This window comes from Ctenopharyngodon idella, chromosome 23, assembly GCF_019924925.1.
Source record: "Ctenopharyngodon idella isolate HZGC_01 chromosome 23, HZGC01, whole genome shotgun sequence".
Taxonomy (NCBI): domain Eukaryota; kingdom Metazoa; phylum Chordata; class Actinopteri; order Cypriniformes; family Xenocyprididae; genus Ctenopharyngodon; species Ctenopharyngodon idella.
The window spans coordinates 18,385,831-18,412,854 of NC_067242.1; the positions used below are offsets into that span (position 1 = coordinate 18,385,831).

At 34.5% G+C, this 27,024-nt stretch overlaps 1 protein-coding gene across 3 annotated transcripts; it reads right to left on the reverse strand.

Annotated features, from left to right (window-relative positions):
• Window positions 1–26,387, reverse strand: LOC127505794 (polycystic kidney disease 1 like 1). Of its 3 annotated transcripts, XM_051881616.1 has the most exons (54): window positions 25,297–26,387; window positions 25,084–25,177; window positions 24,118–24,266; window positions 23,794–23,952; window positions 23,511–23,708; window positions 23,245–23,413; window positions 22,868–23,107; window positions 21,781–21,913; window positions 20,299–20,502; window positions 19,622–19,803; window positions 19,338–19,541; window positions 19,060–19,223; window positions 18,554–18,955; window positions 17,903–17,968; window positions 17,715–17,780; window positions 17,137–17,313; window positions 16,771–16,848; window positions 16,479–16,621; window positions 16,239–16,359; window positions 16,006–16,129; window positions 15,736–15,928; window positions 15,594–15,650; window positions 15,290–15,508; window positions 13,464–13,709; window positions 13,259–13,375; window positions 13,024–13,175; window positions 12,844–12,944; window positions 11,040–11,235; window positions 10,711–10,794; window positions 10,411–10,618; window positions 10,190–10,296; window positions 9,863–10,079; window positions 8,803–8,976; window positions 8,560–8,679; window positions 8,354–8,408; window positions 8,169–8,209; window positions 7,877–8,045; window positions 7,084–7,216; window positions 6,876–6,960; window positions 6,581–6,742; window positions 5,949–6,067; window positions 5,747–5,860; window positions 5,527–5,650; window positions 5,346–5,429; window positions 4,578–4,708; window positions 4,252–4,486; window positions 3,876–3,977; window positions 3,642–3,782; window positions 3,283–3,417; window positions 2,968–3,180; window positions 2,634–2,795; window positions 2,353–2,520; window positions 1,129–1,238; window positions 1–1,023 (listed from the first exon to the last, which is right to left on the reverse strand). In XM_051881616.1, exons 1-54 carry the CDS (start codon window positions 25,379–25,381, stop codon window positions 576–578), a joined length of 8,280 nt encoding a protein of 2,759 aa, XP_051737576.1. In that variant the 5' UTR covers window positions 25,382–26,387; the 3' UTR covers window positions 1–575. The 3 variants fall into 3 exon arrangements, with proteins under 3 accessions (XP_051737576.1, XP_051737577.1, XP_051737578.1); XM_051881617.1 differs by lacking the exons at window positions 1–1,023; window positions 1,129–1,238; window positions 2,353–2,520; ... (26 more) ...; window positions 13,259–13,375; window positions 13,464–13,709 and having other exon boundaries at window positions 15,466–15,650; XM_051881618.1 differs by lacking the exons at window positions 1–1,023; window positions 1,129–1,238; window positions 2,353–2,520; ... (28 more) ...; window positions 15,290–15,508; window positions 15,594–15,650 and having other exon boundaries at window positions 15,686–15,928.
• Window positions 26,388–27,024: the final 637 nt, after the last annotated feature.

The window sequence follows — 27,024 nt, forward strand, 5'->3', positions numbered from 1 at the left end:
AGATCCAGGAAGTGTAACCAGGGGCAGTTATTACTGAGTGTAACTCAGTGAAGTTATTACTGAGCAATGTGAAGTTTTCAGTTGTTGAAGTTATGTATGCCCTGTGTAGAAATATAGTAAACTATACAAAAAGGGTAGACATATTTATTTACTAAAATTGTATATATGGCAAAAAAAAAAAAAAAAGTTTGATTTGATTCTTAGTCAGTCATGATGGACAACTCACAAGGAAAGGGCCACCCTCAGGAATTTCACAATTACACAATAATACCCCAAAAGTGAATTTTGATTTTTGAAAATTATTTATTAAAAAAGTTACAGTTGTTCAATTTGTCAAACAAGTCATGTCCTTGTGATAGTTGGACTTTACGCATTTAACTTCACATCAAATATCAAGTTTGAGGTAAGACTGTGTAAACAATGTTGTTCAAATAACAAAACACGAACGTTTTTATAAAGTCATGCCAAATGACCATTATAAAAACCAGTTAGAAATTTCAGAGGAAACCCATATGGTTTAAAAATGCTTCTCTTCCACAATTTACGAGTACAAACTGAACAGCTTTTATCTTGTATTACATACAATGTTCAATGTACCCTGGAATAATCATTTGATCTTCTACAGAATTGTCCATTCCCTCGATGGGTAATGCTTTAAACACAAATGACTGTCCAGCTGCTTTGGCATGAACTGTACCCATGTTCACTTTGCAAGTAGCTGAGGTTAAAACAGTGTGCCTTTTCATTTGTGTGATGATTTGAGACTTGAGGGCATCATCTGCCACCCTGCTTGGATCAGGCAGTGTTTCTGATTTAGAGGACACTATGCCCTTCCACTCAGCTGGTGCACAATGGATCTGCTTGCTTGAAGAAAGAATTTGTGTCTGTCCAATCGCTTCTGACTCTCTGACAGGATCTTTGAGGTGGTTTTTGAAATTCCTCGGCCCTCTTGAAAGGCTCTTCTCCTGTGTTCTTCCTCTGCCTTGTTGTAAGCACTGAGACATTCTGTGTTCAAGTGGGAATCTTGAAGTGAATTAATTAGCGAATTACAGTGTAAAAGACTTTGACATTCATTCATATTGTATATCAACTCTCTATTGCATTTGACTTAGAGAACAACAAATCTACCTGTGAGGGTTTTCCTTATATGACAAAAATGATGCACAGCTCACATCCACGCATCCTTTCTGTTTCTTCCCCAATCTGTGTGGCTGGCTATTCATACAGCTTTTGTCACTCTATACAAAACAACAATATACAATTGTTGCAAATTTAATATATAATATCAATTTTAACATTTAAAGAGTTTATTCACCCAAAAATGAAAATTCTGTCATTAATTACTCACCCTCATGTCGTTCCACACCCGTAAGACCTTCGTTCATCTTCGGGACACAAATTAAGATATTTTTGATGAAATCCAAGACTCGTCCATAGACAGAAATTTAACCACCACTGTCAAGGTCCAGAAAGGTAGTAAAGACGTTGTTAAAAAAGTCGATGTAACTGCAGTAGTTCAACCTTAGTTTTATGAAGCGATGAGAATACTTTTTGTGCGCAAAAACAAAACAAAAATAACAACTTTATTCAACAATCTCTTCTCTTCCCTGTCATTATCCTTACGTAATTGGCGCAGTAAGCACAGTGAAGGCTTCCGTGTTTATGTCCGAATGCCATCTCAGTATTGGCCAAAGCTGATCACGTGAGCAGCACAACGCATGCGTGTGATGCTGACGCAGGTGTCGGCCAATAATGAGTCGGCGTTCTGACGTAGAACCTGGAAGCGCTTGACGTAAACAACGTATGAGAATGACACAGAAGAGAAGATATTGTTGAATAAAGTCGTTATTTTTGTTTTGTTTTTGCGCACAAAAAGTATTCCCATCACTTAATAAAATTAAGGTTGAACCACTGCAGTTACATTGACTTTTTTAACAATGTCTTTAGTACCTTTCTGGACCTTGAAAGTGGTGGTTAAATTGCTGTCTATGGACGAGTCATATACCTCTCAGATTTCATCAAAAATATCTTAATTTTTGTTCTGAAGATGAACGAAGGTCTTACGGGTGTGAAACGACATGAGGGCGAGTAATTAATGACAGAATTTTCATTTTCGGGTGAACTAACCCTTTAATAATATTAATAAACCTTAATATACATTTTGTGATAAAACAGTAAACAGCATTTTAAATACATTTTCCTTTTAAGCTGGTGCTTTAGATGTAATTTAATAGCACTAAATACTAACACTGTATACTACAACAACTAATAACAAAATGCACACGTAAGTCACATAAATGTGTACAGTGTGGCGTGAATAATGTGAGTGCTGTGCAAAAGTAAAATAATCACCTCTGAGTCTGAGCAATAGACGTGCTCAGAAAGTGGGAAAGAAAAATTGCTCTGGGTTTCAAATAGATGTTCTTTTGCTGGCAGGGTGTTGTGGAGACTGTCTGACATGCTGCAGAGATGAAACAACAGCTCATCCATGAGATCCTCAAACTCTGCTAAATAAAAGCTCTGTGGAAAGAAATGCAGATTTATCTTTAAATTATTACAAAAATCTCAACAATGATGCAGTCAATATTATTTACATAATAAAAACTGTATCAATGATTACAGGGAGTGCTTACATTAGCGTGGACATGATGGTCAGCTGACTTTTGACTGGCTTTGCCAATCATGAGTAAAGCCATGTCTTTGACATAATAGATCAGCTCAAAGACAGTCAGTAAATGTTTTCTTTTTTTAGTTGTCTTTGTTTGTTTCACAAAAATTGTAAGGGTGGAAATTACCTGGAAAAAAACAACAACAAAAAAACATTTAAGAGTAATATCAAATCAAGTCCAAATCATTATAGGAGGTATAATATCAATACGAAAAGTTACACTTTAAACTATGATAGAAATGCACTCAAATATACGCTGTGTATCATAAATAATACATATTTGATATTCCAATACATACCATAGCATTCAGTGGAATCACAGTGCAAAATATTGCTCCAAAATAAAGTGTTGATGGGACTTGGTTTTGGAGGTAAATGTCACTAAAGTGGCTCAAGCAAAAGAAATGAGTGAAGAGCAAATGAGCGGATCTGGTGATACAAGTAAAGGGGAATGAATAAAAGATCAGGTTGCGGAGACCGGAGAGGGCTACTGTGACAATAACGCCAGGTGCCTAAATAGAAATAAAGAAAGTAATTTAATGGAAGTAGCCTTCGGTTACAATAATGGGGTGAACTGATTTTAACATATTGTGTTATGTAAATCAATAGGCTACCAGTAACCAAAGCAGGTTGGAGAAGATCGGATTCCAAGTAGACACAGCTGCTGCTACTGCTTTGTTTAGACGTAGTAAGGACACACATTTCAGAAGAAGCAAGTTCACAACACCACCAAGGAGTGATTGAGAAAGCTGTGAATTACATATGTTCATATTTAAAATGATTTGTTTGCCAGTGAATACCATATTGCTAAATTCAGAACGCTGGCAGAAAGTCTGAACAAATTTAGTTCACTTGAGCCATGTAACTGCATACAGTGCCAGTTATTTTCAACTGCAGTTGATTCACATTATGGCATCTTCTCATAGTGGGATAATAGAAATACAGTATAATGATTTAAACTGCTTTGTCCTACCTGCTCACAAAAGAAGATGGGGCTTAGATCAACAGGTAATTTAAAATCCTCCTTCTGCAGGAAGTCAATCATCTCTGTTTTTAGCATAAAGTTGTATGCAGAGCAGATATATCGTAAAAGACTGCAGATGATAACTGTCACCTGTGTATATAAAAAAAATACAGTAAGTAGCAGAGGAAAGTCATTAAAAAGAATAATGTTAAGTATAATGTTAAAATGTATGTTTAGACCGACCTCAAGCCAGCTCCAAATGTTTCTCCAGTAAAGCCATCCTCTTTGAGTCATAACATATATTTGCCAATACATATGAAGCAGGATGAATGAAAAGAAAAGAAGCTAGAGAGGAAAAAACATTAAGTTAAATATACTCACAATTTAATAAAGGCTATTTAAATGAAATAAAAATAGGTACACTGCTTATTCCAATAATTATTCTTATCTGTGTTTCTAGTTATAATAATATAATATAATATAATAACTGTGTGATATTATGGTATCGTATTATGCATATATTGTATACTCACAATCAATAACGATATCACATTTACCCTCCACATTAAACTTAATGTTATCAGCTGATCATGTGTCTGGGCTGTAATAAGATGCTCACCTCACAGGTCATAACACCGTAGTCAAGGGCAGCTGGGAAATTGTAGAGTCTAGTGGACTGCACACTTGCTGAGGGTATCAGAGCTCCTGTTGAGGTTTGCTCTACTAGAATGGTGACTGACGTGAAGAGGTTACTGGGCCCGTTGTACAGGATAAACTGGACCATCACAATTTGGGTGAATGGTGTCATCCAGCTGGTATCCAGAAGCTTTTTAATTGACTTGATTGCTTTTAACCTATTTTAGCAATGCAATACATATTCTTTAATATAAAAGATTAAATATTACAGATACTTTTCATGTAAAAGATTATTAATTCGCAGTTTACCTTGTTTTTCCCAGGCTCACACTCACTCTTTCTCCCTCATAACACCCAAGTTTCCCACAAAGTGAGTGTCTCTTTGCCACAGATTGGTTATCAGAGCATTTCACATTGTTCTTGCCCAACAAATTCAAGATCTGGTTATAGAGAAAACACACTGGAATAATTAAGATTTTTTAAAAAAGTTTTCAAAAGAAGTCTCTTATGCTCACCATGGCTGCAATTATTTAATGAAAAATATAGTAAAACAGTAACATTGCGAAATATTACAATTTAAATTAATTATTTTATATAAAAATATATATATTTTTTATATATTGCATTATATTGTATATTATAACAAAACTCTTTTCTGAATATATTTTAAAATGTAATTTATTCCTGTGATGGCAAAGCTGAATTTTCAGCATCATTACTCCAGTTTTCAGTGTCACATGATCCTTCAGAAAACATTCTAATATGATTAGAATAATTTCTAAAGGGTCATGTGACACTGAAGAATGGAGTAATAGCTGCTGAAAATTCAGCTTTGCCATCACAGGAATAAATATATTCAAATAGAAAACAGTTCTTTTAAATTGTAGTAATATTTCACAATATTATCAAATAAATGCAACCTTTGTGAGCATAAAAGACTTCTTTCAAGAGCATAAAAATAATTTTAATTCATACTTGATCTGCAGTGTATTGTCAAATGTTATGTGTATGTATCTAATGTGTCTTCGCATTTAAGGAATAATTTTTACTGTAAAACAGTCAGTGTTGGTGATTTACCTGGCATGATGAGTTAAATGTGCTCTTGATCTTTCTAATGACTGGACTCCCAATAAGAGAATAAGCACTTCTGAAATCTGAAGTCTGTTAAAGGAACACATAGGTAGCAGTACTTTTTGTAAAGCCACTTAAATCATGTTTTAAATGGCAACAGATGTCAAATAAATCATTAAAAATGTACTTCATTTTCTGTTCCATTATCATGCCAGTTGGCACTGTCGTATAGTCTCTCTAGGAAAGTGCTTGTTGTCCATTTCCACCAATCGTCATGTTTTTGGATGGAGTGAAATGAATTTTGTGGACTCCTGTTAATATGAAAACAACATTAGCACTTTTATTGTTAGCACTCAGTAATAATATCATTTCAAGTAATGTGGTTATTTGAGAACGTCTGTATTTACTTTGTGAAATGAGTTTTGATAGCCTGATTCAAACAGTACTTGTAGTCATTGGCAGACTTTCCATAAGTCACAAATAGAATCGTCGACAGCATGATTAGGTGTAACACCAAATCCCTGTTGAAGCAAAAGTGTATTTTTGAGGTTCAAAGGTAAAAGGTTGCAAGAAAAAAATTAAAAGTTGAGGTTGATCAAATAGTAAGACCTTGTGGTTTTGTGAAGGAGAGTCTGTTTCTTGATCTGGCGTCTCACACACTTCAACTCTCTTGAATTCGGTGGCTTCACTAGACGCAGATACCTGGCTCTCTGACGGGCAGCGAGCACCTGCTCATCAAACATAATGCAGAGTAGTTGCAAACTTGATTATTTTCAATCTAAAGTTCTCTTGCAATTCCTTTAAATCAGTGGTTCTCAATCAGGGATCCGGGGCCCATTAGGGGGCCTCAGCAAACTTCAAAGGGGGCCTCAAGATGACTTAAAATGATTTAAATTAAAACAAAATAAGCATTAAAATAAGCCAATAATAATAATAATAATAATCAAGATATTCCTATTTTAATTAACTTCCTCAATTGTTTTTGTCTTTGAAGAACCAGGATTCCCAGCATCTTGAAAAACCTGGATACTGTATATGAGGTAGCTCATTTTAAAAGTTTGATTTCTAGACCTGGAAGTCATACAAATTAACAAAATTTTATAATTCTGTGGGCATTTTTATAAAGAATATAAATATTTCTAGTTATGCTGAGCTCTAAAATAGTTTATCTGGTAGAAATTTTGAGTAAAATATAAAAATCCTGAAACTTTATACAGTAAGTCATGTTTACATGATTTTACCTTTTCAAAATGAGACTGCTGGTATTTGCTAACAAAGACATTCTCATTTTTTCGGTCCCCGTGTTTCGATAACTCAGTGACAGACTCGGTTAAACTTAGACTGTGGAACCAGTTCGGCCTCTTTCGATGTAGCAGAGACACTGTGACAGCAATTATGAGTATCTGTATGAGGAAATAAAATTTTAAAACAGGTTTTAATTTAATTTAAGATCCAAGAACAGAACGTGGGCCAAATATTAAATTGAATCCATGTACAGCGACCCTGCACAGAGTGTGTGGGATCAAGATGATTTACCATTGCTGGATGCAGTACAAAGCCACAGCAGACAAGAGAAAAGAACACAGAATGAGTCCACAGAAGAGTCTTTGTTTTGCTGAACCTGTAGGGTAACAAATTTAAATGCTAATTTTCATATATTTGGGAAACAAATTTTTTGACAAATACACGTTTCAAGAAATATTTAAGCTCCAACAGAATATAGTACTATCAAAGGATCACCCACTTTACTCCAAGAGTTCCTGTGATGAGGACGCATGTAAGAGAGAGAGTCAAGCAGAGGGTCCAGCCCACATAATAACACCAGGATTGAAGACTTTGGATTCTACCAGCACAAACCTGCTGCTTCTCTAGGATGTCTGTGTACAAGAAGAAAAAATATAAATAGTCTCATACACTACCATTCAAAAGTTTGGGGTTGGTAAGATTTTTTAATGTGTTTGAAAGAAGTCTCTTATGACCACCAAGGCTGCATTTATTTGATCAAAAATACAGTAAAAACTATGAAATATTATTACAATTTAAAATAGCTGTTTTCTATTTTAATATATTTTAAAATGTAATTTATTCATGTGATATAAAGATGAATTTTAAGCATCATTACTCCAGTCTTCAGTGTCACATGATCCTTCAGAAATCATTCTAATATGCTGATTTGCTGCTCAAGAACATTTTTTATTATTATTAATGTTGAAAACAGTTGTGCTGTTTAATATTTTTTCTTTGATGAATAAAAGTAAAAAAAAAAAACATTAATTTTGAAATAGAAATATTTTGTAACATTATAAAATGTCTTTATAAATGCCTTTTTTCCTAAAAAAAATAAACCTTACTGACCCCAATTAATTTAAAAACTATATTATTATAACTATATGAAAAAAATAAAAATATATTTGTTAAATAATCATAATTTATTAAAAATATACATATCATTATAGTAAAATATTATATGTATATGTGATGTATGATGTATGTGTATGTATACTTTAATTTTTATTATAGGTTTTAAATTCACAAACCTGCAGAGGTGTGTGATTTGAAATCAGTCTTATTCCATTTGCATTTGTCATGTGATCTGAAGTTGACATCACACATTGAGTCTTCCACAGACTCTAAGATGGTGTCAGGATCCTCTTGAAGTTTTGACGTAGATAATGAATCTGAGGTTTTCCAATCCTGAGTACCATACTGCAGGACGCACCATTTGCATTGTCTTTAGTAATGTAGACTAAAATAATTTAAGTGTAAAGCATATTCAGCTGAGCATATAAAGCATAACATAAGCATATTTAACTGATCTGTACATCATACCTTATACTCTTTTTTCCAAGAGCTTTGAGTCCAATGGGAAACTGTATTCCAGGACAGATACGATTCAAATGTACAATCATTCATTAGAAGTGCATCACGGTGATCTGTGATACAGACAAACCAATAGAAAGTGTTTTGCATAAAACTATTTTGAATAATGAGTGGAGTGATACATGATAACATACCTTCATCAGGCACCTTGACCTTATACTGGTCTCCAGACACACTACGGGACGTGGTCTAAAACAGATACAGGAAATATATATATATTTATATATATCATACATAATAAATAATAGTTGTCTGAATTAATGCATCCAGTAGATTCAAAATTTAACTGTGTGGCAAGAAGAAACTGAGGGACAATTTCAGGCAGCCTGGGAATTCTGACCTTGCTGACACGGAACACCAGGGACACCAGACCCCCCACCGGCATCACAGCAAGAGCACTGCACAGGCCTGTTACCATGGAAACCGGTGAAACATCAATAAAGCCCATCTCTAAAAAGCACTGCCCATTGGTGTACAGAAAAAAAAGACACGTCTCAATATTGGGAAAATGAAAATGAAACGAACAAAATCACACATGCTGACATGGTATTTGTTGACATGTATTGATTTCTGTGTTGAACACCTGTTCTTCCAAAAGATTTATGAGCACTGCACTGACACACATGTAGCCCTGCAGGAGCAGCAGACACACACTCCAACGCTGACTGTGTGTGTGAGAGCTGAAAGACGGACAGCTGTACACTGACAGCCACGGGTGAAAGTCCTCTAGGTATTCTGTGAGTTTCAAATATAGAAACTTTCTCAGATACATAGAGGAAAAACACAAGATTTTTTTGTTAGATTGTGTAACAGACATATTCAAAGAAAAAAAAACAATATACTCATTCTAAGCAGATATGACAATTAAACCTCGTTTTTGTATTGTGCCAAAAATTTTAAATGTAAAATTTTAAACTTAAAGTATAATTGCTGCCTTAAAGGGTTAGTTCACCCAAAAATGAAAATAATGTCATTTATTACTCACCCTCATTTCGTTTCACACCCGTAAGACCTTTGTTCATCTTCGGAACACAAATTAAGATATTTTTGTTGAAATCCGATGGCTCAGTGAGGCCTGCATAGCCAGCAATGACATTTCCTCACTCAAGATCCATTAATGTACTAAAAATATATTTAAATCAGTTCATGTGAGTACAGTGGTTCAATATTAATATTATAAAGCGATGAGAATATTTTTGGTGCGCCAAAAAAAACAAAATAACGACTTATATAGTGATGGCCGATTTCAAAACACTGCTTCAGTAAGCTTCGGAGCGTTTTGAATCTTTTGTGTCGAATCAGCGGTTCGGAGCACCAAAGTCACGTGATTTCAGCAGTTTGGCGGTTTGACACGCGATCCGAATCATGATTTGACACAAAAGATTCATAACAGTCCGAGCTTCATGAAGCAGTGTTTTGAAATCGGGAGAGGAAATGTTATATTCAGCATTCTTCAAAATTCTTTTGTGTTCTGCAGAAGAAAGAAAGTCATACAGGTTTGGTATGACATGAGGTCGAGTAAATGATAGCAGAATGTTCATTTTTGGGTGGACTATCCTTTTATAAGAACACTGCACAGACACACATAAATCTATATAGCCATATTTAACTAGATGTACATCAATAACAACATGGGGTTTCACCTGTTTAAAAGTCAGGCCGCATTCAGAAGCAGCTAAACTCCTCTCCACCTTTCCATCTCCCTCATCCACTGCCAGCCAACACTGGCCCAGGAAGAACCAACTGGACCCCTGCACCAGGTCTTTTACCACCACATGGCTCAGGTACCAGCTGGGAGATGAACCTCCATTATCATGCCAAAGGTGCACCTTCAATACTCGACCCAGACTCTCTGGGGAGCTGAATAATGAGAAATTAGGATCAAAAATGTAACAAATTAGACAATTAAATTAGGTTTAAATTAATGGTTGGCTGTACGGTCTCAATAAATGTGCAGAATGAGCATTTACCTCAGAATAAAAGTATTCCTTGAGTTGCATGTAAAGAGTTTGGAGTCAGAGCTGCTCAGTTCCCTGGTTTGAGAGACACCATCATCTCCATATAGAACAATGTGAACCTGACAACATTTTACAAATAAAGATTCAGAAATCGACTGTAACGTATATAACGCATGCAACTTTCAATATGCATTCACACAGTGTATGCAGCAATGGTCACAATGATTAATAACCTTTGCTGTCATTCTGGTTCTAGATCTAAAGCCTGTATCTATTGTGACAGCATAGAGGAATCTGTCTGAGGGATTGTTTTCTGGAAGCAGGAATGAGCCTGTAGTTTTCTGTATGGAAATATCAGCCTTCCTACAGAAGATCAACACCAACACATAGACAGCCAGGAATATTACTGACAAAATGATCAGTATGTAGTTGGTTTTGGAGCTGCAAGACAAGATAAGAATATCTGTAAGTGTAAGTTAAAAAGCAACCATATTCAGATCTGATAAATTTGGAGAGAGGCATTGCAGGTGTACTGGATAAATTGTGAAACATCTGCAGAGTCGAAGCTGCTTGTGATTTTCTCATGCGATACTGCAAATGATGCCAGGTGGCTGCAACTGAAAAAAAGGATCATCAGATGCATTTTTAGTTTTTTTATTAGTGCATGTGGCCACATAATATTGGCCTACAGAGCAAATGATTGACACAATAATTGATATTAAGAAACACTATTAAGAATTCATTTATAAGTACTTTTGAAGCCATTACTACAACAATTGAGGTAACTATACAGGATCAAAATACATGAAGCTTTATTTTTTTGTCTTACCACTAGATGGAGCATTTATTGTATAACCCATACCTGCAGTAGATCTTGTCTGGGGAAACACCACCATGAGAAAAACAGCCCCTGGGCTTCCACTCTTTCACACCATCCCAGGAAAGACACTCCACAGACTTAATGCTAAGTGTGTAGTTCACAGCTCTGGCAATGTACTTGTTGCTAGGGCTTTTATTATAGTCTGCATTGAGAAGCATCAGGTAAACAGCACCAGTAGCTGGAGATAAAAAAAAAAAAAAAAAAAAAAAATGCATTTTTTATAATGAAAAAGATATAAAAATGAATTGTTAAAAAAAACATATTATATAGATTATATTTAATTATAACTAATATTAATATTTAATTATTACATTATATATATATATATATATATATATATATATATATATATATATATACAGTCAAACTAAAATTTATTCAGACAATTTGAACATTTCATTCATTATTACAGCTTATTCACTATAGTTTAAAATATTGGTAATAAAATATGACAAGATCTCAGAGTTAAATTGTCAGAAAAAAAATAATCTTAATTATGTCAGATAACACTTAAGCAAAACATGGTCAGGTCAAAGTGTCTGAATAATTTTTGGTTCCAAATTTGTATCAGTTTTACATAAATGAACTATAGTGTCCTGCACCCACTAGTAAAAATATATCAAAAATATGAAAAATGTCTGAATAATTTTTAGTTTGACTGGATATTGGTACTAATTAAATATATAAATATAATATATAATAATATATCTACAGTGTAAAAAAAAAAAAAAAAAAAAAAGGAAAAAAAAAAATCCGTAAAAAAACGGATAACGGAAAAGTAACATTTTAAACAATATCTCAATGAACACAAAAACAATTTCCAAAATGTTGACAAGACTAAGTTTAATATAACATCTGTTTAACTTATAACATGAAAGTAAGGTTGATAATATATTTTTGATTATACATTTTTCAGTTTTTACTCAAATTAGGGTGATGCAAAAATGAGTACACCCCACAACAAAAACTACATTTAGTACTTTGTATGGCCTCCATGATTTTTAATGACAGCACCAAGTCTTCTAGGCATGGAATGAACAAGTTGGCGACATTTTGCAACATCTGTCTTTTTCCATTCTTCAAGAATGACCTCTTTTAGAGACTGGATGCTGGACGGAGAGTGATGCTCAACTTGTCTCTTCAGAATTCCCCATAGGTGTTCGATTGGGTTCAGATCAGGAGCCACTGAATCACTTTCACCCGTTCTTCTTCAGAAATCCAACAGTGGCCTTAGATGTGTGTTTAGGATCATTGTCATGTTGGAAAAGTGCACGACGACCAAGGGCACGGAGTGATGGTAGCATCTTCTCTTTCAGTATAGAGCAGTACTTCTGTGAATTCATGATGCCATCAATGAAATGCAGCTCCCCGACACCAGCAGCACTCATGCAGCTCCACATAAGGACACTGCCACCACCATGTTTCACTGTATATTTAACTTAGTCTTGTCAACATTTTGGAAATTGTTTTTGTGTTCATTGAGATATTGTTTAAAATGTTACTTTTCAAAGGGGGTGTACTCATTTACGCTGAGCACTGTGTATATATATATATATATATATATATATATATATACACATTTATGTGTAATGTAATATATATATATATATATATATAATGTTTTTATTATATATATAATACTAATAATGGTAGTCAGTTTCACATTTATAATTAATCTATATATAAAAAAAGAAAAAATTACATTTAATTTTTTTTATATCTTCAAAAGTTGTCATCTATTTTGTGTCAAATACAATAATGTATGGAATAAAAAGTTTAACCAAACCATGCAAATAGGATTGAGGGAGGAATATGTGAGCTGTCTGTCCTTTCCAGTGATGTATTTTCTGTTCGCTGTACTTATTAGGTGTTGGCTGCTCGTACATCCTGTGAACAGATGTTATATTTAACATAATGATTGACTAGAATACTGAAGTCTATCACTGAAATGCAGCAATGTCATCACCTAAGCAGCAGCAGGATGGGAAAGGGGCGTTCAGCTGGCCTGTTAAACTGCACAGTGATCTGAAGGGCTCTCTGAAGTGTCTGTGACGTGATGTTGAACTGGTGACTATTCACCTGACTGCGCAGAAGAGTGAACTCTGTATGTCTGCTCTGCTGGAACAAGCATAAACACAAATCAGGCAAATAACCAAATATAGAGGAAAACTATTTGTGATCAAGCAGTAAAAAATAGCTACTTTTGTCTCCTCTTTTCTCTGAAATTCAATGGTAACTGGTGTGGATAGATGTCGGACTTTGATTTCCTTCCTAGTGGTGCAGTTGTAGAGCCGAATGTCTGCTATTTCTCCACTGAACTGTAACATCACATTCAATTAGAGTGTAATTTGCTTTACAGGGCAAAGCACATATTTTCTCAAATTCAGCTATGCATTTATAGTGTACCTGCATGGCTCTGGAGCAGCGGTATGGGCTCTGCCTGTACACTGTGAGCCAGGTAATGAAGCACGGCTTGTGCTGGCTATTGCTGCTCCATTGCTGAAATTGCATCCCGAGAAAATCAGTGAGGTGGAACGTAGTGAGGCCAAATGTTTTCACCATAGAAGAAGACTGACCATCCTTCCAGGCTAATACTTCCATAAAAGTAGCGTTCACATTGTACTGCAAGACATTGCTGGATAGCATACACTCCTGCAATCAAAATGTACAAGGTTAATATCACAGAATCTCAGAAGAGATCTGTTTATCCCACAGTGATCATGAAAATCAGACTAAAATACTACATTATTACATTCATATCTACAGTGACTAAAACGAGACATTGCCGTTTACAACACAGACAGAGCTATAATAATCAGATAAAATGAATTGATCACATGGTAGATTTAACAAGTTAGAAGATGCATCTCGATCTGGACATTTCGAAGGACTTAAACTAGATAACAAAAATACATTCTAAGAACGTTTGCTAACATTACCATTAAGTTATGAAAACATTCCATTTTTTTAATGTATTAAAATTTTTTTTTTTTTTTTTTTTTGGTTATGAGAATGTTAAGAAAATGTTCCATTTTATAATTTTGCACACATTATGGGAACTTTACTTTTGAATGTTCTCTTAACACAGCAAGTAGTAACATTTAAAAAATGTCTTACAGACGTCCAACTAAAACATTTCAGGAAAAAAAATCATTCAATGAATGATGTATAAATAATGTTTTTGTGCCAAGGAATTGAGAACATTATTAAAGACCAGATAACTATGAAGAAACATCCTATTAACATTACAGGAAGAACGTTTGTTCATAACTTTGAGAGAATGTTGCCAGAACGTTAGCCAAAGTTCTGAGAACGTTCCCTGTTAGTTGGGAGTTCATTAAAATTTTCAGCTGCTTTTCAACTTTTCAAACAGAAAAAAATATCAGCAGGACAAGGTTAAAGGGTTAGTTCACCCAAAAATGAAAATTCTGTCATTAATTACTCACCCTCATGTCGTTCCACACCTGTAAGACCTTCGTTCATCTTAGGAACACAAATGAAGATCTTTTTGATGAAATCTGAGAGCTTTTTGTCCCTCCATAGACAGCCTACGTAATTGAAAATTTGACGCTTCAAAAAGTTCATAAAGAGAACGAGAGATTCCAAATGTAATGAGTGGTTTAGTCCAAATTTTCTGAAGGGACTCAATCGCTTTATATGATGAACAGATTGAATTTAGTTGATATTCACATGTAAACATTCATCAACTCACACATCAGTTATGGTAAACAGAAGCTCAAGTTTCTTGATTTGCGAGAACCAATGAGGTTCGTTCTCGTGTGTTAAGCAGCACATTTGAGCTTCCGGAAGAGATTTGTTCTGGTGCATCATTCAAGTGCAGTTGAGCTTCTGTTTATGTTCACTGATCAATGTTTAGGTGAATAAAAGCCCAAATTCAGTCTGTTCATCATATAAAGTGATCAAGCCTCTTCAGAAAATTTGGACTAAACCGCTCAATTCATTTGGGTTAGTTTCACAATCTCTTTATGAACTTTTTGAAGCGTCAAAATTTCAGTTGTGTAGACTGTCTATGGAGGGACAGAAAGCTCTCAGATTTCATCAAAAAGATCTTCATTTGTGTTCCGAAGATAAACAAAAGTCTTATGGGTTTGGAATAACATGAGGGTGAGTACTTAATGACAGAAATTTCATTTTTGGGTGAACTAACCCTTTAATGTCATGTCATTTTTAAAGCTAGCAAATCAACATTGCATCAGGGATGCCTTTCTTACCAGTACTACATTAGTGATGGTGTAAAGCACTTTGTTTATGAGTTGGTGTTCTGGTCTGGAAAAAAGCACTGGTGCCTCCAATACACCAGACAGGAGAGATACCAGTGCATTCACTATTCCAATGTCCAATATATGGCCTGCTGGAGGCTTGGACTCATGTAAGAGGGACGGGATGTTGTGAACATGCTGGATTACTTCTCTGGCACTGTGAAATGTCACCTAAATCAGATATTAAATAATTAGCAAAATGTATAAAACATTATAAAGAAAACTGAAATTAAATCCAAGCTTGGGTTATACTCACTTGAATAGAGATTCTTATCAAATCAGTAAGCCTGTAAATTATTTCAAATAAATCTCCCTAAAAAAAACAAGAACATAGAGTTAAAGTTTTTTTTTTTTTTTTTTTGCAAATGTCAGTTACAGAATCTTTGTCTAGTTAAGACCTTGTCAGTGATGGGCAGCTGACAGGTTGCTGAAATGAGGGCGGTGCGTGTGAGAGTCAAAAGCTCGACAGAAGACTCCGGGTCCAGACTCAAGCGGTTCAGCACCGTGGTCAAAAGAGAGATATAGTTGATGACGTCTCTGTTGCTTCCAATCTTACTCAGACCGGTTAGGTTACCTATTCCATACATGTACCTGGAAGAAGGAATAAAGGTCATTTAAAATGCTAATACGCCAGATAAAGATGTAAGAATTAATTTTTGTGTCCGCACAGTTCTTGATCAGGGCTGGGCTGGGAGGATGAGTTTCTCTGAAAGCTTGGACGAACAGTCACTGTCACAGGACATGGTTTGGTCGCTGCTCCAAATCGGTTCATTATTTCAATATAGACTGTGACTGTGGAAAAAGAGAATGAGAATAGGTAAGATGTGGCTTGTTTGTGTGAGATTATAATAATGTAAATGTGAAATGACCTTGTCTGCTTTATTATGGATTCTTTTTATACCTTTGTAATTGTCATTAGGATCTCCACTAGGAAGACTAAAGTAATGTTGGAAATCCCTGCCTTTGTAAAGGAGTTTCCTCTCAGTGTTTCCCACACTGAAACTGTACTCATACAAGAGATCCTGATCACAGAAACACAATTACATCAAGATCAGATCAAAGAAAAAATGTATATTGAATATTACACTGTTCTTAAAAATGCAAAATATGAATATGTTGAAAGGAGTGGAAAAACGTAGACCTCTTTTCCAGAGGAGCAGAAGACGCTGAAATGAGTGTGGATTTCAGAGCCTGTGTTGGGCTGCACTTGGCAGCTCATTCCCTCCGGAACAGCTTGTGTGTGGAAAAACAGCTGGCTTTTCCCTTGTAGCCGCTCCTCAGAACCTGACAAGGTGAGAAAAAAAGGAGTGAAAAAAATGCAAATAGCATTTGGACAAAAGAAATACACATATTTAATGCATTATTTATTCATTTAATTTTCATTTGTAATAGGAATCTCATTATGAATTTCCAAAACAAAATGGAAAACTCACTTGCAGACACTTCGAGCAAATAAAGACTCTTTGGTTTAAGCATAAACTGTTTAAATGTGACAACCGAAGAAGATAATCCTAAAGGAAAAAGAAGACAAAGACAACCAAAGGTTCTTTTTACAATCCATATGTAAAATGAGTCATGTTGACTTAGTTTTATACACTCTAAAAAATGCTGGGTTGTGGACAAACCCAACTGTTGGGTTAAAAACTTAATTTATAAATTTAACAACAGTTGGGTTTGTCCATTTTTGACCCAAATTTTGGGTTGAAACAACCCAGCATTTTTTTTAGAGTGTAGGAATGTTTATGTAATTCAGAAGGTTTCGTGTCCTTATAATAAACGCTGTGAGTGCTCTTACTTACCTGTGAGAGTGTAAGACTCAAACACAGACTGATGAATGAGCTGTCTGTCCAGATCCAGCAGGGTCTTCTCAGAAACCGCCGGGCCAAGCAGATTGGGGTCCACCAGATTATCACCCTCATTGTCATAAGAGTGAGGGAATGATACTTCATTCCAATTAAATCCCATTGAACTGGTCCCTTACACACACACACAAACACATACACGTTGGGTTTTCCATGTTTTATTGGGACATTCCACAGACATAATGTATAAACTGTATAACCTATAAACCTTCCTATCACATAAAACTTTCTGCTATTTTAGATTTTCAAAAAAAGGTCATTCTGTATGATTTATAAGCTTGTTTCCTGATGGGGACCAAAAAAATGTCCTCATAAGATCAAAATTTTACTGGTATTACTATGGGGACATTTGGTCCCCATAATGTAGGAAATACCAGGACCACACACACACACACACACACACACACACACACACACACACACAAGACACAGTTAAACACACTACAGCAATTAAAAAACTAGAAATCATTATTGCTCATTTGATGCGGAGCACAAAAAAAAAAAAAAAAACATACCTGTAGGTCTGCCGACAGGAACACCAGGATCAGCCTCTTCAATTCCAAAATTATAGTAATCATACTCTAAACAGAACCAAATATATCATATGAGCATCATGCAGATTACACAGTACTGTTCAATAAAAATAAAATTTCTAATTTCAGCATGTAAAGTCCAGAGGTTTGTTTACTTAAGAGTAAAATACCTGGTAGGGAGGGATGATCACCTGACATTGTCTCGTAAATGTCTGTGTAAACCTCGGTATGCAAGTCTGCAAATGTAGTTCACAAAGTTAGTATATTATCATTACATTTTATTGCTTTAATATTATTATTAATATATAATAATAATAATAATAATAATAATAAATTACTATTATTATTTATTGTAATTATTACTACTACTGCTACTACTACTACTACTACTACTGCTGCTGCTACTACTACTACTACTACTACTACTACTACTTTTAATAATAATAATTTGTATGCTTATTATTATTATTAGGTTGCCACAATGATCTCCTTGAGTTAGATAACTGATCTATTAAATAGTATGTTTTTTTTTCTCCATAAATTGCCTTTTGCCTTGGCTGAGCTCTTCTTGTTGTAAAAATGATTGTTAAATGTTGATTATCCAAAAACAATCTACCACCAGAGGGCGTCTAATCTCATTTTATTGCAATAGAAATCGTGATAAATAACATAGCTCTGCACAGAGCTTATTTTGTTTCAAGACATAAAAACAAAAGCTTTATTATAATAGGGAACCTATTTCAAGTTTTAAAACTTTTACATAATTCATTATATGGCATGATTCTGACATGGTTACGATCATTTTCACCACAGTACCTTACCTGAGATCACATCAGTCAATGACACCTTATCTGGGGCTGGTAAAGACCCATGATACTCCCACTGACCCCCAGACGAGTCTGTTTCACCAGGGAAGGAAGGTGTGATAGTTGGAAATGCTGCACGGTGGTACATGTTGTTTGTGCTGGGACTTTCAATTAGCGTGTGTACATTAATGCTTTGGTGTTTCGTATACATCATTGAAGTCAGAGTGTCTTGTGTAACTGGGGCTGTAAGGTCAATATCTTTAGATAAAAGATAAGGAGCCAGCGATAGTCCTATATCTGGAACGGAGGGATCAGTAAAATGGGCTGGAGTGTAGGGTGTCACAGCAGGCTGGGAGAAATGTAAGCTCTCCTCCATTTTAGAGGGTAAACCTAGATCCATACTACTGCAGAACAGAACTGAAAGAAAGAGCAAGAGCAATTAATTTCAAATGTATCAAAAACACAAACTAAACGGTCTTGGTAAATATTACATGACTGTCTTTCTGAATGACTGTACTTACTTTCTGAAACAGCTTTGCTTGAGGCATTAACAAGGTAAAGTTTCCAGTAATAGGTGACATTTTTTGCATCGAAACCACAATCATCACAGAGAGCAGAAACAGAAAACTGCTCATTCCAGTTCACTGAATTTTCTCTGCAATCTTTACAAGACATATGAATGTTGCTGCCGAGAATGAAAAAATATGATTCATTATATGCGTGATATACAACTACACTATATTGCATTCATTGCATGTGTATTTTTATAACAATTTTTTTTTATCCGCCTAAATCCCACCTGACACGTTTTGATGTTACAGTGATGAACATCTCAGATGAAGAAGATTGATGACCACTGTACACAGTAAGAGTGAATTTGAGCAGGTCAAAGTCAGGTTTCAAGGCAAGAGCGGGAAATGTAAGTACTGCTGAAGTGGTCACGATGTTCATGTTGAAACAGCTGCTCTCTTCTGTGTTTACTGGCCTGCATGACCAGCTGTAACTAAAACAGAAACGAACATTTCAGATGTGATTTATGCAAAAATGAGAGAATGTAATCAATAAACAAACACTGTCACGTACCTTATAGTATTATTGGGGTAATCTGGGTCATGTGATTTTCGTCCATCCAGAGTAACAATGATGCCGTTCTGACGACTGATGAAAATATTTGTAGCTTCACTGATGACACTGACAGGATGACTGCGTACCACTTCAATTAAAACACTGTAGTTGCTGTACACCACATTACCGGATACCTGGACCTTTGTGATGACAAAAACTCTTATTAGTATTTCCTCATGTTAATACATCCATTAAAATATAGATGATTTAGGACTGAAAAAGTAAAAGCAGGCAGTTACCTCAAGCAGCACAACTGTTTTCAACATTGATAATAATAAGAAATGTTTCTTAAGCAGCAAATCAGCATATTAGAATGACTTCTGAAGGATCATGTGACACTGAAGACTGCAGTTAGGATTCTTAAAACTCAGCTTTGCCATTACAGGAATAAACTACATTTTAATATACATTAAAACAAAAGCTATTTTCAATTGTAATAATTTTTCACAGTATTTCTGTTTAGACTGTATCAACCCTGTATATATACATTTATTTTGAATATATTAAAATTATATCAGTTATTTAAGTGTTACCATATCAAGTACTTTTTAGCTTTGTTTGAAACAATATTTTTAGTGTAGAATATGAATTATCTGAGTTCTAAGCCAAACAGAAAAGTGATAAAAGGACATTACCTTTGCAATAGCTTTATATGTTCCATAATGAAGGAGGTATTTTGGAAGATCAATATACTGTCGTCCAGTGTCTATGTGTGGGAGGAGCAGCTCTCGTCCGCTCATGTCATACATAGTCCATCTATACAGGAGACCTCTGGAGACATTACACTGAATCTGAGCCTCAAACGTCACAGCAAGATGGACATTTTGATACCGCCACACCTGAAAGCATGCAAGCAAAATTTATTTCGTATATACACTGCCAGTCAAAAGTTTTTGAAAAATGCTCACCGAGGCTGCATTCATTTCATGACAAAAATACAGTAAAACAGTAATATTGTGAAATATTATTACAATTTAAAATAACTGTTTTCAATTTGAATATATTTTAAAATGTAATTTATTCCTGTGTTGGAAAGCTGAATTTTCAGCATCATTTCAGTCTTCAGTGTTACATGATCCTTCAGAAATCATTCTAATATGCTCAATTATTATTAATTGTTGGTGTTTAATCATAATTAATGGTTCTTATTATCAATGTTGAAAACTGTTTTTGCTGCTTAATATTTTTGTAGAAACCATGATACATTTTTTCAGGATTCTTTGAAGAATAGAAAGTTTAATTAACAGCACTTATTTGAAATAATTATTTGATTTCAATTATTTGAAATTTGTAATCTTTTGTAACATTATAAATGTTTTTACTGTCACTTTTGATCAATTTAATGTGTCCTTGATAAATAAATGCATACATTTATTTTCTTTATTTTGCACTTACCCCAAACTTAAGAATTGCAGTATATCACAGGTTTCCACAAAAATATTAAGCAGCAAAAATTGATAATGATAAGAAATGTTTCTTGAACAGCAAATCATCATATTAGAATGATTTCTGAAGGATCATGTGACACTGAAGTCTGGAGTTATTTTACATATTATATATATTTTCTATACAGTTATTTTAAATTGTAATAATATTTCACAATATTACTGTTTTTACTGTATTTTTGATTTTTTAAATGCAGCCTTGGTGAGGAAAAATCTTAATTATTCCAAACTTTCCACCGGCAGTATTAGTAATGTCTTCTAGTGTAACTGTTAGAGTATACAGTCAAACCAAAAATTATTCAGACATTTTTGATATTTTTAATATATTTTTACTAGTGGGTGCAGGACACAATAGTTCATTTATGTAAGTGAGAATAGCAAAATAAAGTAAACTGTGACATATTATACCCAAAAATTCTTCATACAGTGGACTACCAGTAAAATTGATACAAATTTAGAACCAAAAATTATTCATACACTTTGACCTGACCATGTTTTGCTTAAGTGTTATCTGACATTATCAAGATTAATTTTTTCTGACACAGTTTAACTCTATTACCATTTTTTAAACTATAGTGAATAAACTGTATTAATGAATGAAATGTTCAAGGTGTCTGAATAAATTTTGGTTTGACTGTATTTGTCTAATTGTGGAATATAGGGAACTTGTACCTGTATTTTATTTGGGCCCATGTTTTTCACCGGAGGAGGCTGACATGATTCTTCAACAACAAAGATGTGCCCTGTGAAAGAGGCTGAACTCACCAGGTTGGACATAATAACCTCTAATATGTACTCTCCAGTTCTATAGAAAAATAAAAAATATTCACATTTACAATAAATAATTTTTTTTTTTTTTTTTTTTTAGAAAAATTCAATGGCATGAGTAACCAACAATTATGACTGAGGACGAGATTTTGTTAGAAGCAACTGTTACAACATTTTAAAACAAATAAAAATAATAAATAATAAGAGAAAAAAATTATATGGGACAATGACTTCAGACATTATAATATTACAAAAGATTTCTATTTCAAATAAATGCTTTTCTTTTGAACTTTCAATTCATCAAAGAATCCTGAAAAGAATGTATCACAGTTTCCACAAAAATATTAAGCAGCACAACCGTTTTCAACATTGATAATAAGAAATCTTTCTTGAGCAGTAAATCAGCATATTAGAATGATTTCTGAAGGATCATGTGACACTGAAGACTAGAGTAATGATGCTGAAAATTCAGCTTGAACATCACAGGAATAAATTACATTTTAAAATATATTCAAGTAGAAAACTGTTATTTTAAATTGTAAAAATATTTTATAGTAATACAGTCTTTAATGTATTTTGGTCAAATAAAAGCAGTCTTGGTGAGCATAAGAGACTTCTTTTGAAAACATTTTTAAAAATCTTCTATTTACAGTCAAACCAAATATTATTCAGACATTTTTGATATTTTTACTAGTGGGTGCAGGACACTATAGTTCATTTATGTAAGTGAGGAGAGCAAAATAAAGTAAACTGTGACATATTGTAGCCAAAAATTCTTCATACAGTGGACTACCAGTAAAACTGATAAAAATTTGGAATAAAAAATTATTCAATCACTTTGACCTGACCATGTTTTACCTTTTGACCTGACCAACTATAGTGAATAAACTGTATTAATGAATGAAATGTTCAAGGTGTCTGAATAAATGTTGGTTTGACTGTATATACCCAGTGTGACAAAAAAGGGAAGCTAGGAGGATACAATTTCTACCTGTTGAAGACATGATGCTCAGTGCTTGATCCTTTTTGCTCTGTTCCATCTCCAAAATTCCAAAGATACGAGACATCAGTTCCTGAGCTGATCCGGCAGGTGAAGTTTACAGAGCGGTTTGATAAAACTGAGGGACTGTACAGAAGCCTGTTGGGCTGCACAGCTCTCTGAATCACAACAGGATAAACATCTGAGCTGATGGACGTGAAGCCATTAGACACACTGACAGTGACATTGTATCTGCAAAGACAGATAGAAAAATAAATCTAATGTACAAATGCAGTAAATAGACACAAGTACTGATTCAGTAAAATATGTTTTTTGTAACTAAAAAGCTCTTTAGATTGTCTATATGAATAAACAAAAACAAAAATCACTTGTCTGGGAGGCGATATCTCTTTTTGAAGAATCTGGATGTTGTTTTAATTTCAGATCCATCCCCAAATCTCCAATGAAAGCATAGAGGATCTGGTGCTTCTGTTACTGCTACAAATGTGATGTCTGTCTGTGTTGCATATGCCCGTTTATCAGAAAAAATCCAAACAGCTGGAAAACACATCACACATACAAAGCAGAAAAGTATAAAATAATGTTGATAGGTTTGTATAACTGAGTAGCTTTTCTTTACGAATGGACCTCACACCTCGCTTGTGACTGTCTGTGGATTTGGTTGAGGCTTTATCCTGCTGCTCGTCCTCTGTATCTATGGGCAGAAGGGCACAGGATGGGATATCCCGATCTCTCTTGGACAACATGAGATTCAAGTACTCAGTCCCAGAGGGACATGCTCTAATCTGCCAGCTGGTAGAATGAGTGTAGATACTGTTCGTCATGGTCACGTCTAAAAATACAAAGGCATATGGTGGTCACAATAGCTTATTTTGTTACATTCTTCCCATATTTGTGGCTCTGTCCAGTAAACATACTTAAATGGTACAGTCCAGCAGTAGGTAATATTGCATCTATGTAGCAGGTGAAGTATCCGTTGGCCATGAAAGACATATTATGCAAGCCCTGAGGATCAGAGTTCCCACTAAATCTAATGAAAACCATGGAAATGTTTTCTTTGCTCAGATTTGGTATGCCTGGAAATATAATAAAATATACAAGGGATTACATCGCATTGCTTAGAGGAGTATTTGAGAATAGAATATCTTTATTTAAGATGTGCCCAATTCAATTAGAATAAAATTTAATTAAAAAGCACTATTGAATTGCACAAGGGTTGCTATGGCAAAGCTGACAATAACCTGAGACTTCCAGGAGGAGGGGCTTTCCAATCTGCACCCTGTCAGTCACAGCAGCTACAGTGGTATCATGAACAGAAGGCCCTCTGCTGCTGTACACTGCCAACCAGCCCGTCTCATTCCCATAAGGGACAAACTCAGAAGAGAAGCATCTGTAGGCAAATAAAAACCAGACAAGCTTCTCAATACAAAAACACAGAAACTTACCTGAGGGTATGAGTAAAGAGTCAAACTCACAATCAAAATAGTATTATATTACTCAGATGCTGACATACATTCAATAAATGATTCTGAGAAAAATTTTCTTGGATGGTCTGAACTAGATCAATTGTGAAAGTGAAACTCTCTGGAAAATTTTTGTGATAAACTGATATACAATATAGTGAAAGATTGCTCACTTCTGGTTATAGTTTTGCCCACATATTCTTTCAGTGTTGTTTAACAATAAAAGATGCACATTTCAAGCAAGTATCTTTACAATAAATACAAGAGAATGAAATCAGTCCAATCAAAATGCAATTTTGCATATAATTTTTTGCACAAAACAGAACATTTTATTTCCACCTTTAAAATTCATTTATGCATTGTATTTTAAATAATAATAACATTGTAGACTTTTTTTTAGTTATTGTTTTTTTTTTTAATATTTGCATTTTATTATATATTTTATGTTGTAACCATTTATGATTATTTTAATTATTTTGATTGTAAAAACTAAATAATTGCATTGTGCTGTTATATTGCCTACACTTCCATTTTTGTCAAACGTTCATGTAGCCTATGTTTTTATAACTTTTATAATTGTTTTTTATATAGACTTATTCAATATTTTTAGTTGAATAAAATCTATTTGGTTATCATATTTAGATCTATAATATTTAATTATTTTATTATTCACATTTTAAGTTACCTGACAAAACATTTACAGTGTAAACAGTGAATAGTGTAGTAGAAAAAAAGGACTCTTACCCTTCACTGAAACACGGCTTGGAACATAGGGGACGCTTAGTTTCTTGATCGGTTGAGTCCAATGAGCTATAGTTGTTGAATCCAAGGTGAACAGCTGTAAAAATGTGATGAATTTGATATTATAAACAAATCTTAATGTGTACCCAAATTACTTAGATTCCTCAGAGTTTCATCAAGGCCTTATTTGTCACGTGCTGTTTCAGAGTTACATACCATATCCCGAGTTTCCCTTGACATATCTGAGAGCAAATATAAGTATCAAAATCAAACAAAATACGGTCCGAAAGAACAGAAACATCTTATCAATTGGAATGTCTCTCGTCGTTTTCGCGAACGATTTCTTTGTCTCCTTTAAGTCGCAGTGAACAGGTGAAAAGGAGGCGTGCCTGTTCTTGATTGACAGTTGAATTTTCAAATTATCGATTGCATTCTTACGCCTTCAGTCAGGGATCCCTATTTTTTTTTTTTTTTTCTCTTTTTCTCTTTTTATTGTAATGAATGTATTTTATGATAGTCTTCCACTTTTCTTATTTCAATTTTATAGCTATTTAAAATTCTACAAGATAGTTCTGTTTACAATCTGGTTTAAGGGGACAAGAGAATTTCATCATGAATCTGAATGAATTGCATAGTTTTTGTTAAAATCCTGACAATTAACATCTCGTTCTTTTCTACTTTTGATTCTCTGTATAAAGGTCCTGGAAGGTTTTTCACAAGTGAGCGTTACACCTTCAAAATGCAAATTCAGCTTCTGTAACTCATGCAAAGAACAACGACTGCAAGTTTCACACAGGATAAACAACGCCTGACACATGCTCCTTCAAACAGGAAACCGAATAGAATGATAGAAGACAAAACAAGACAAAAAAAAAAAAAACCCTCTCTAAATAAACCAAAATACTCCAAAACATGTTCATGTGATGATCCTAGTTACCGGAAACCGATGGAGATACTCGGATGAGTGACGAAACAACCAGAATATTTTTGTCAAGGCAGTGCCGCTTGCTCTTTTCAGACCGTATAATTGCTAACATATTTGCATTATGAGATAAAAATTGTGTATTCATACTTGTGGTCCGTTTCAAAGGAAAAAGCCTATGTTTGTTTACTCATGCGTTCCTTTTGAGAATGTCTCAGGTGAATGTATGTGTAGAGCCTGCTGAGTCTGACAAAGTCTGACTGATCACATGCCAGTGATGTTTTTGGCTTCAAAGACTTTTCCGAGATGGACCACGTCAGGATTATTGAGAAATAGACATTTATAGGTGAGGCATGAACACATTGTTAGTGACCCACAACAGGACGACAAGTGCTGACCAAGCCAACGGCTACATCCCCCCTGTGAAAACAGAACCTGCCACTTCACGTATCCATGTTCCACAGTGATGAATGAGCGCTGAAGTGGACCATTGACGGCCAGGGTCATTGACGCCCAAGGGCACAATGGTTGACGGGGTTGAATAAAACTAGCTTTCACCGAGACTAATCTCTCGTGCTAGGCAATAACACATTAAATAAGATGTGGTTTTTGGGTGTGTGGGTGCCAGCGCGCGCTGAAAGGACCGCGCCCCCTTGTGTTTAGTTGTGTTCCGTATAGGCTACGGCAAAGCACTTTTCTTATGAACTTTTTTTGTTGTTTCAATTAATTTACAATTCAAAAACCCTCCCATTCGATGATGTGTTCAACAGTCATAAATTACAAAAGTAATGTTTATAAGCCTATAAGACGGTAAATCAATATTTTAATAGGTTAAGTTCATTTAAAAAGGTACGTTAAAAAAAATAAAACGTTAATAGGCCTACAGAACGTTAATACAAAATAGGCTAAATTAAATAAACCAATAAAACAAATATTTATTAAATATTATACGTTTATAAAAAAAAAAAAAAAAAAAAAAAAGTGAAATAAAACATGGTAGAACTGTTTTCAACAATTAAAAA